General features: G+C 48.0%; 1 protein-coding gene across 1 annotated transcript in view; it reads right to left on the reverse strand.

Annotated features, from left to right (window-relative positions):
- Positions 1–1174: 1174 nt before the first annotated feature.
- smad3b (SMAD family member 3b) overlaps positions 1175–11584 on the reverse strand; it is a 67680-nt gene continuing 57270 nt past the window's right edge. Inside the window, exons 7-9 of the mRNA XM_045706393.2 lie at positions 8966–9103; positions 8657–8801; positions 1175–5710 (exon numbers count right to left, since the gene is read on the reverse strand). Of these exons, the coding sequence (XP_045562349.1) occupies positions 5587–5710; positions 8657–8801; positions 8966–9103 (407 nt within the window). The 3' untranslated portion in view covers positions 1175–5586. The remainder of the gene's footprint in view (positions 5711–8656; positions 8802–8965; positions 9104–11584) is intronic.

Raw genomic sequence — 11584 nt, forward strand, 5'->3', positions numbered from 1 at the left:
CATAATGATACCCCTGTACTAGGAGGAGAGAGGGGAGAAGACCCAGTAACCATAATGATACCCCTGTACTAGGAGGAGAGAGGGAGAAGACCCAGTAACCATAATGATACCCCTGTACTAGGAGGAGAGGGGGAGAAGACCCAGTAACCATAATGATACCCCTGTACTAGGAGGAGAGGGGGAGAAGACCCAGTAACCATAATGATACCCCTGTACTAGGAGGAGAGAGGGAGAAGACCCAGTAACCATAATGATACCCCTGTACTAGGAGGAGAGAGGGAGAAGACCCAGTAACCATAATGATACCCCTGTACTAGGAGGAGAGAGGGGGAGAAGACCCAGTAACCATAATGATACCCCTGTACTAGGAGGAGAGAGAAGACCCAGTAACCATAATGATACCCCTGTACTAGGAGGAGAGAGAAGACCCAGTAACCATAATGATACCCCTGTACTAGGAGGAGAGAGGGAGAAGACCCAGTAACCATAATGATACCCCTGTACTAGGAGGAGAGAGAAGACCCAGTAACCATAATGATACCCCTGTACTAGGAGGAGAGAGAAGACCCAGTAACCATAATGATACCCCTGTACTAGGAGGAGAGAGGGAGAAGACCCAGTAACCATAATGATACCCCTGTACTAGGAGGAGAGAGAAGACCCAGTAACCATTTACATTTACATTTAAGTCATTTAGCAGACGCTCTTATCCAGAGCGACTTACAAATTGGTGCATTCACCTTATAATATCCAGTGGAACAACCACTTTACAATAGTGCATCTAAATATTTTAAGGGGGGGGGGGGGGGGGGGTTAGAAGGATTACTTTATCCTATCCCAGGTATTCCTTAAAGAGGTGGGGTTTCAGGTGACTCCGGAAGGTGGTGATTGACTCCGCTGTCCTGGCGTCGTGAGGGAGCTTGTTCCACCATTGGGGTGCCAGAGCAGCGAACAGTTTTGACTGGGCTGAGTGGGAACTGTGCTTCCGCAGAGGTAGGGAGGCGAGCAGGCCAGAGGTGGATGAACGCAGTGCCCTTGTTTGGGTGTAGGGCCTGATCAGAGCCTGAAGGTACGGAGGTGCCGTTCCCCTCACAGCTCCGTAGGCAAGCACCATGGTCTTGTAGCAGATGCGAGCTTCAACTGGAAGCCAGTGGAGAGAGCGGAGGAGCGGGGTGACGTGAGAGAACTTGGGAAGGTTGAACACCAGACGGGCTGCGGCGTTCTGGATGAGTTGTAGGGGTTTAATGGCACAGGCAGGGAGCCCAGCCAACAGCGAGTTGCAATAATCCAGACGGGAGATGACAAGTGCCTGGATTAGGACCTGCGCCGCTTCCTGTGTGAGGCAGGATCGTACTCTGCGAATGTTGTAGAGCATGAACCTACAGGATCGGGTCACCGCCTTGATGTTGGTGGAGAACGACAGGGTGTTGTCCAGGGTCACGCCAAGGCTCTTAGCACTCTGGGAGGAGGACACAAGGGAGTTGTCAACCGTGATGGCGAGATCATGGAACGGGCAGTCCTTCCCCGGGAGGAAGAGCAGCTCCGTCTTGCCGAGGTTCAGCTTGAGCTGGTGATCCGTCATCCACACTGATATGTCTGACAGACATGCAGAGATGCGATTCGCCACCTGGTTGTCAGAAGGGGGAAAGGAGAAGATTAATTGTGTGTCATCTGCATAGCAATGAACCATAATGATACCCCTGTACTAGGAGGAGAGAGGGAGAAGACCCAGTAACCATAATGATACCCCTGTACTAGGAGGAGAGAGGGAGAAGACCCAGTAACCATAATGATACCCCTGTACTGGGAGGAGAGAGGGAGAAGACCCAGTAACCATAATGATACCCCTGTACTAGGAGGAGAGAGGGAGAAGACCCAGTAACCATAATGATACCCCTGTACTAGGAGGAGAGGGGGAGAAGACCCAGTAACCATAATGATACCCCTGTACTAGGAGGAGAGGGGGAGAAGACCCAGTAACCATAATGATACCCCTGTACTAGGAGGAGAGGGGGAGAAGACCCAGTAACCATAATGATACCCCTGTACTAGGAGGAGAGAGGGAGAAGACCCAGTAACCATAATGATACCCCTGTACTAGGAGGAGAGAGGGGAGAAGACCCAGTAACCATAATGATACCCCTGTACTAGGAGGAGAGAGGGGAGAAGACCCAGTAACCATAATGATACCCCTGTACTAGGAGGAGAGAGGGAGAAGACCCAGTAACCATAATGATACCCCTGTACTAGGAGGAGAGGGGGAGAAGACCCAGTAACCATAATGATACCCCTCTACTAGGAGGAGAGAGGGGGAGAAGACCCAGTAACCATAATGATACCCCTGTACTAGGAGGAGAGAGGGAGAAGACCCAGTAACCATAATGATACCCCTGTACTAGGAGGAGAGAGGGAGAAGACCCAGTAACCATAATGATACCCCTGTACTAGGAGGAGAGAGGGAGAAGACCCAGTAACCATAATGATACCCCTGTACTAGGAGGAGAGGGGGAGAAGACCCAGTAACCATAATGATACCCCTCTACTAGGAGGAGAGAGGGGGAGAAGACCCAGTAACCATAATGATACCCCTGTACTAGGAGGAGAGAGGGGGAGAAGACCCAGTAACCATAATGATACCCCTGTACTAGGAGGAGAGAGGGAGAAGACCCAGTAACCATAATGATACCCCTGTACTGGGAGGAGAGAGAAGACCCAGTAACCATAATGATACCCCTGTACTAGGAGGAGAGAGGGAGAAGACCCAGTAACCATAATGATACCCCTGTACTAGGAGGAGAGAGGGGGAGAAGACCCAGTAACCATAATGATACCCCTGTACTAGGAGGAGAGAGGGAGAAGACCCAGTAACCATAATGATACCCCTGTACTAGGAGGAGAGAGAAGACCCAGTAACCATAATGATACCCCTGTACTAGGAGGAGAGAGGGAGAAGACCCAGTAACCATAATGATACCCCTGTACTGGGAGGAGAGAGAAGACCCAGTAACCATAATGATACCCCTGTACTAGGAGGAGAGAGAAGACCCAGTAACCATAATGATACCCCTGTACTAGGAGGAGAGAGGGAGAAGACCCAGTAACCATAATGATACCCCTGTACTAGGAGGAGAGAGGGAGAAGACCCAGTAACCATAATGATACCCCTGTACTAGGAGGAGAGAGGGAGAAGACCCAGTAACCATAATGATACCCCTGTACTAGGAGGAGAGGGGGAGAAGACCCAGTAACCATAATGATACCCCTGTACTAGGAGGAGAGAGGGAGAAGACCCAGTAACCATAATGATACCCCTGTACTAGGAGGAGAGGGGGAGAAGACCCAGTAACCATAATGATACCCCTGTACTAGGAGGAGAGGGGGAGAAGACCCAGTAACCATAATGATACCCCTGTACTAGGAGGAGAGAGGGGGAGAAGACCCAGTAACCATAATGATACCCCTGTACTAGGAGGAGAGAGGGAGAAGACCCAGTAACCATAATGATACCCCTGTACTAGGAGGAGAGAGGGGGAGAAGACCCAGTAACCATAATGATACCCCTGTACTAGGAGGAGAGGGGGAGAAGACCCAGTAACCATAATGATACCCCTGTACTAGGAGGAGAGAGGGGGAGAAGACCCAGTAACCATAATGATACCCCTGTACTAGGAGGAGAGAGGGAGAAGACCCAGTAACCATAATGATACCCCTGTACTAGGAGGAGAGAGGGGGAGAAGACCCAGTAACCATAATGATACCCCTGTACTAGGAGGAGAGGGGGAGAAGACCCAGTAACCATAATGATACCCCTGTACTAGGAGGAGAGAGGGGGAGAAGACCCAGTAACCATAATGATACCCCTGTACTAGGAGGAGAGGGGAGAAGACCCAGTAACCATAATGATACCCCTGTACTAGGAGGAGAGAGAAGACCCAGTAACCATAATGATACCCCTGTACTAGGAGGAGAGAGGGAGAAGACCCAGTAACCATAATGATACCCCTGTACTAGGAGGAGAGAGGGAGAAGACCCAGTAACCATAATGATACCCCTGTACTAGGAGGAGAGGGGGAGAAGACCCAGTAACCATAATGATACCTCTGTACTGGGAGGAGAGAGGGAGAAGACCCAGTAACCATAATGATACCCCTGTACTAGGAGGAGAGAGAAGACCCAGTAACCATAATGATACCCCTGTACTAGGAGGAGAGAGGGAGAAGACCCAGTAACCATAATGATACCCCTGTACTAGGAGGAGAGGGGGAGAAGACCCAGTAACCATAATGATACCACTGTACTAGGAGGAGAGAGGGGAGAAGACCCAGTAACCATAATGATACCCCTGTACTAGGAGGAGAGAGGGGGAGAAGACCCAGTAACCATAATGATACCCCTGTACTAGGAGGAGAGAGGGGGAGAAGACCCAGTAACCATAATGATACCCCTGTACTAGGAGGAGAGAGGGAGAAGACCCAGTAACCATAATGATACCCCTGTACTAGGAGGAGAGAGGGAGAAGACCCAGTAACCATAATGATACCCCTGTACTAGGAGGAGAGAGGGAGAAGACCCAGTAACCATAATGATACCCCTGTACTAGGAGGAGAGAGGGAGAAGACCCAGTAACCATAATCAAACCAATAACAATCTTCACAGAAATACACCTCTAGAGCGGCCAGCATTTATACCTTTAGATTAAAATAGATCAGAATCTTTATTAAGACCATTATCTGTATTGAAATAGACTATTATTTGTATTATAAAAAAAACATCTGTATTTAAAAAAAAAAAAAACATTATTTGTATTACAATAGACCATAATCTGGATTGAAATAGACCATAATCTGGATTAAAATAGACCACTATCTGGATTAAAATAGACCATAATCTGTATTAAAATAGACCATAATCTGGATTAAAATAGACCACTATCTGGATTAAAATAGACCACTATCTGGATTAAAATAGACCATTATCTGGATTAAAATAGACCACTATCTGGATTAAAATAGACCACTATCTGGATTAAAATAGACCACTATCTGGATTAAAATAGACCACTATCTGGATTAAAATAGACCATTATCTGGATTAAAATAGACCATAATCTGGATTAAAATAGACCATAATCTGGATTAAAATAGACCATAATCTGGATTAAAATAGACCACTATCTGGATTAAAATAGACCATAATCTGGATTAAAATAGACCATAATCTGGATTAAAATACACCATTCAATTACGAAAACAGATGAAAATAGATAAAAACGCTAAAAATAGACGAGATGAAAATATATTAAATATATAAGATAATATATAAGATAACATATATATGATAATAGATGATAAATGTACACCATTCTGTATACTTCTGGCCCTTCTTTGAGTTGCTTTGTGTATCGCCACATTAGTTTTGACATGATATTACTGCAACACTGCTCACTGCATCCAAGTTGCTTGACGTCGGCTTTTCAAAGAGCAGGTCAGTCAAGTCGAGCTCAGCCTGTCTTTTCAAACTTCCTAGTAAGTTAGCCATGAGAGAAAAGGTATTTTTCTCCAGAATGACTGTTCTGTCTGCGTGTATTTAGGAGACACTAGAGCAGCGGATGCTGGGGGAACCCATCTGCGTCAGTACTTTATCCAGCCACTGGAGGGGGCCGTTGAGGTGCAGCTCAATCCAACAAGGGGTGCTGGTTACGGTCTGTCGCCTGGGGGGGAGGAGGAGGAGGAGGAGGAGGAGGAGGGAGAGGGAGTTTATAAAACAACCAGCACAGCAAACCTGGTTTATCACTAGCTAGTAAACATTACAAATAACATATTTCAACAACACCGACTTGAATCAATAACATTTCATAAATCAAATGATTTTTTATCGAGAGAAAGTGGAATCTCATGTCTGTTTAACAGATGTTTAAGCCTACATCTCAAATCTAAGTTAAAGTTTTCTACCTACATTTACAGTCATTTAGTAGACGCTCTTATCCAGAGCGACTTACAGTAGTGAATGGATACATTTCATACATTTTTTTTTTTTTCTTCTTCTCCGTACTGGTCCCCCCGTGGGAATCGAACCCACAAACCTGGCGTTGCAAAACACCATGCTCTACCAACTGAGCCACACGGGAACTGTGTTGTGTGGTTCTGCTAAGTCTGTTTTGTGTGTTTGAAACGTGACTCGGGGCAGTGAGGCCAGGGAGAGTCCAGTGGGAATCCCCTTCCGTGTGCTCGTGTCCGTCTGAACACGATCACCTCTGTCCCTCCTACATTCCTCCCCCGTTAGTCAACTCTCTCTCTCTCTCTCTCTCTCTCTCTCTCCCTCCTCTCAAAGTCTGTCGCTGCCCCGGAGTGCACACGCCGTACACACACATGCAAAGTGACCACACACCACACACACACACACACACACACACACACTCTTCCTGTCTGTATCCTCTTTCCTTCTAGTAGTGCACGACTCCAGGATTCTTGGAGTCGATTCAGACTCCTGCGGTTTGACTCGAAGGAGTCGATTCAGACTCCCGCGGTTTGACTCGAAGGAGTCGACTCAGACTCCTGCGGTTTGACTCGCTGCGGTTTGACTCGAAGGAGTCGACTCAGACTCATGCGGTTTGACTCGAAGGAGTCGACTCAGACTCCTGCGGTTTGACTCGAAGGAGTCGATTCAGACTCCTGCGGTTTGACTCGCTGCGGTTTGACTCGAAGGAGTCGACTCAGACTCCTCCTGTTTGACTCGAAGGAGTCGACTCAGACTCCTCCTGTTTGACTCGAAGGAGTCGACTCAGACTCCTCCTGTTTGACTGGAAGGAGTCGACTCAGACTCCTGCGGTTTGGCTCGAAGGAGTCGACTCAGACTCCTGCGGTTTGACTCGAAGGAGTCGACTCAGACTCATGCGGTTTGACTCGAAGGAGTCGACTCAGACTCCTGCGGTTTGACTCGAAGGAGTCGATTCAGACTCCTGCGGTTTGACTCGCTGCGGTTTGACTCGGAGTCGATTCAGACTCCTGCGGTTTGACTCGCTGCGGTTTGACTCGAAGGAGTCGACTCAGACTCCTCCTGTTTGACTCGAAGGAGTCGACTCAGACTCCTCCTGTTTGACTGGAAGGAGTCGACTCAGACTCCTGTGGTTTGACTCGAAGGAGTCGACTCAGACTCCTCCTGTTTGACTCGAAGGAGTCGACTCTCGCTCGACTCCCAAAAACAGGCTGAAATGGATGAACACAGACGTTCACACCAGCTCATTACTGCAGAATCCTACGTCGGTGTTCTAGATGACTGGCCTGAACACTGATCCATTTGCTCTTCAACAGCCTATAAAAAGGCCTGTTTCAATATAGAAAGGTGATGTGTAGGAAGTTGAATATTTCAGTGATATTTCTGCTATGTGCCATGCGCCGCTCTACCTTGATCAGAATAATATTGTCCATGTTATAGTCCTACAAACCTGACTCAGTTACACCAGCTCTACCAGGAGGAATGGGCCAAAATTCACCCGACTTATTATGGGAAGCTCGTGGAAGGCTACCCGAAACTGTTTGACCCAAGTTAAACAATTTAAAGGCAATGCTACCAAATACTAATTGAGTGTATGTAAACTTCTGACCCACTGGGAATGTGATGAAAGAAATAAAAGCTGAAATAAATCATTCTCTCTACTATTATTCTGACATTTCACATTCTTAAAATAAAGTGGTGATCCTAACTGACCTAAGACAGGGAATTTTTACTAGGATTAAATGTCAGGAATTGTGAAAAACTGAATTTAAATGTATTTGGTTCAGGTGTTGTCACGTCCTGACCAAGGAGGGGGGGGGGTTATTCTATGTGTTCTATTTCTATGTTCTTAGGTTCTAGTTTTTGTATTTCTATGTTGGTTTGTTTGGGATGATCTCCAATTAGATAGAGGCAGCTGGTCCTCGTTGCCTCTAATTGGAGATCATACTTAAGTAGGGGTTTTTCTTCCTGGGTTTTGTGGGTGATTTATTTTTGAGTAGTGTTTGTTTCTCTGCGTCACGGTTTGTTGTTTTTGTCTATTCAGTTATTTGATGTTATTGCATAGTTTCACAGAGTAAATAAAATGTGGAACTACACACACGCTGCACCTTGGTCCTCTCCTTTCGACAGGTGTGACAGGTGTATGTAAACTTCCGACTTCAACTGTACACATCTGTATTCCCAGTCATGTGGAATTCATAGATCAGGACCTAATGCATTTTATTTCAATTTATTGATTTTCTAATATGAACTTTAACTCAATAAAATCTTTGAAAATTGTTGCATTTATATTTTGGTTCAGTGCACAATATTCTGCCCATATGAACTAATTTATATAGGCAAAGGCTACAATATTCTGCCCATATTATTAACCAATTTATATAGGCCCAGGCTACAATATTCTGCCCATATGAACAAAGTTATATAGGCCCAGGCTACAATATTCTGCCCATATTAACATTTTTTTTTTTTTTAGGCCATAACTGAACCAATTTCTGTAGGCTAACGCTTCAGTTTCCCCGGCACTTCAGCTTCCCCGGCACTTCACCGCTTCCCCAGGAAACTCGACGTATTGTAGCCTCAAGCGGTGAAAAATAGAATAACAGAGGAAGGAGTTGACTTCACGTGCTTCAGGGTACGTATGTGTGTCGGTAACCTTTACCTGTACTCGGTGCCCCAGCCCTTGACGAAGCTCATGCGTATGGTACACATCCTGGTGAGCTGGTAGACAGCCTCAAAGCCCTGGTTCACTGACTGGGCCAGCAGAGCTGCAAACTCCTGGTTATTGAATATCTTCAGGTTACAGCCTGGTGGAAATCACATGGATATATAGTTAAGAGACATGTTCATCAGGAAATAAAACGTGTTAACGTGTGTGTGTGTGTGTGTGTGTGTGTGTGTGTGTGTGTGTGTGTGTGTGTGTGTGTGTGTGTGTGTGTGTGTGTGTGTGTGTGTGTGTGTGTGTGTGTACCTGGAGGGACCTTGCAGACAGTGGCAGGGTGCCAGCCATAGCGTTGATTACAGTTGGGACTCTGGACAAAGATGGCACTGTCACTAAGACACTCTGCAAACACCTCTCCTCCGATGTAGTACAACCTCACTCCCCGGCCTGGAGAGAGAGGGAGAGGAAGAGGAAGGTTGAGAGAGAGGAAGAGGAAGGGTGAGAGAGACCAGAGAGAGAGAGGGAGGAAGAGGAAGGTTGAGAGAGACCAGAGAGAGAGAGGGAGGAAGAGGAAGGTTGAGAGAGAGGAAGAGGAAGGGTGAGAGAGACCAGAGAGAGAGAGGAAGAGGAAGGTTGAGAGAGACCAGAGAGAGACCAGAGAGAGAGAGGGAGGAAGAGGAAGGTTGAGAGAGACCAGAGAGAGAGAGGGAGGAAGAGGAAGGTTGAGAGAGAGAGGGAGGAAGAGGAAGGTTGAGAGAGACCAGAGAGAGAGCAGAGAGAGGAAGAGGAAGGTTGAGAGAGACCAGAGAGAGAGAAGGAGGGAGGAAGAGGAAGGTTGAGAGAGAGAGGGAGGAAGAGGAAGGTTGAGAGAGACCAGAGAGAGAGAGGGAGGAAGAGGAAGGTTGAGAGAGACCAGAGAGAGAGAGGGAGGAAGAGGAAGGTTGAGAGAGAGAGGGAGGAAGAGGAAGGTTGAGAGAGACCAGAGAGAGAGCAGAGAGAGGAAGAGGAAGGTTGAGAGAGACCAGAGAGAGAGGGAGAGGAACATGAGACAGGTTATGGTCAGGTTAGGGTCAGGGTCAGGTTAGGGTCAGGTTGGGGTCAGGTTAGGGTCAGGTTGGGGTCAGGTTATGGTCAGGTCGGGGTCAGGTTGGGGTCAGGTTAGGGTCAGGGTCATGGTCAGGTTAGGGTCAGGTTGGGGTCAGGTTAGGGTCAGGTTGGGGTCAGGTCAGGGTTAGGGTGAGGTTGGGGTCAGGTTAGGGTCAGGTTAGGGTCAGGGTCGGGTTAGGGTCAGGTTAGGGTCAGGGTCAGGTTAGGTTGGGGTCAGGTTGGGGTCAGGGTCAGGTTAGGGTCAGGTCAAGGTCAGGATCAGGTTACTGTACCTATGTGTCTGCGTGTGGGTCAGGTTAGGGTCAGGTCGGGGTCAGAACAGGTTATGGTAGTACTGTACCTATGTGTCTGCGTGTGGGTCAGGTTAGGGTCAGGTCGGGGTCAGAACAGGTTATGGTAGTACTGTACCTATGTGTCTGCGTGTGGGTCAGGTTGAGGTTAGGGTCAGGTCAGGGTCAGAACAGGTTATGGTAGTACTGTACCTATGTGTCTGCGTGTGGGTCAGGTTGAGGTTAGGGTCAGGTCAAGGTCAGGTTAGGTTATGGTAGTACTGTACCTATGTGTCTGCGTGTGGGTCAGGTTAGGGTCAGGTCAAGGTCAGGTTAGGTTATGGTAGTACTGTACCTATGTGTCTGCGTGTGGGTCAGGTTGAGGTTAGGGTCAGGTCGGGGTCAGAACAGGTTATGGTAGTACTGTACCTATGTGTCTGCGTGTGGGTCAGGTTAGGGTCAGGTCGGGGTCAGGTTAGGTTATGGTAGTACTGTACCTATGTGTCTGCGTGTGGGTCAGGTTAGGGTCAGGTCGGGGTCAGAACAGGTTATGGTAGTACTGTACCTATGTGTCTGCGTGTGGGTCAGGTTGAGGTTAGGGTCAGGTCGGGGTCAGGTTAGGTTATGGTAGTACTGTACCTATGTGTCTGCGTGTGGGTCAGGTTAGGGTCAGGTCAGGGTCAGGTTAGGTTATGGTGGTACTGTACCTATGTGTCTGCGTGTGGGTCAGGTTAGGGTCAGGTCAAGGTCAGGTTAGGTTATGGTAGTACTGTACCTATGTGTCTGCGTGTGGGTCAGGTTAGGGTCAGGTCGGGGTCAGAACAGGTTATGGTAGTACTGTACCTATGTGTCGGCGTGTGGGTCAGGTTAGGGTCAGGTCGGGGTCAGAACAGGTTATGGTAGTACTGTACCTATGTGTCTGCGTGTGGGTCAGGTTGAGGTTAGGGTCAGGTCGGGGTCAGAACAGGTTATGGTAGTACTGTACCTATGTGTCTGCGTGTGGGTCAGGTTGAGGTTAGGGTCAGGTCGGGGTCAGAACAGGTTATGGTGGTACTGTACCTATGTGTCTGCGTGTGGGTCAGGTTGAGGTTAGGGTCAGGTCGGGGTCAGGTTAGGTTATGGTAGTACTGTACCTATGTGTCTGCGTGTGGGTCAGGTTAGGGTCAGGTCAGGGTCAGGTTAGGTTAGGTTATAGTGGTACTGTACCTATGTGTCTGCGTGTTGGTCAGGTTGAGGTTAGGGTCAGGTCGGGGTCAGAACAGGTTATGGTAGTACTGTACCTATGTGTCTGCGTGTGGGTCAGGTTAGGGTCAGGGTCAGGTTAGGTTATGGTAGTACTGTACCTATGTGTCTGCGTGTGGGTCTGGGTGAGGTTACGGTCAGTTCAGGTTAGGTTATGGTAGTACTGTACCTATGTGTCTGCGTGTGGGTCAGGTTAGGGTCAGGTCGGGGTCAGGTTAGGTTATGGTGGTACTGTACCTATGTGTCTGCGTGTGGGTCAGGTTGAGGTTAGGGTCAGGTCAGGGTCAGGTTAGGTTATGGTAGTACTGTA

The sequence above is a fragment of the Salmo salar genome, chromosome 23 (genome assembly GCF_965601325.2).
Source record: "Salmo salar chromosome 23, fSalSal1, whole genome shotgun sequence".
In the NCBI taxonomy this organism is placed as follows: Eukaryota; Metazoa; Chordata; class Actinopteri; order Salmoniformes; family Salmonidae; genus Salmo; species Salmo salar.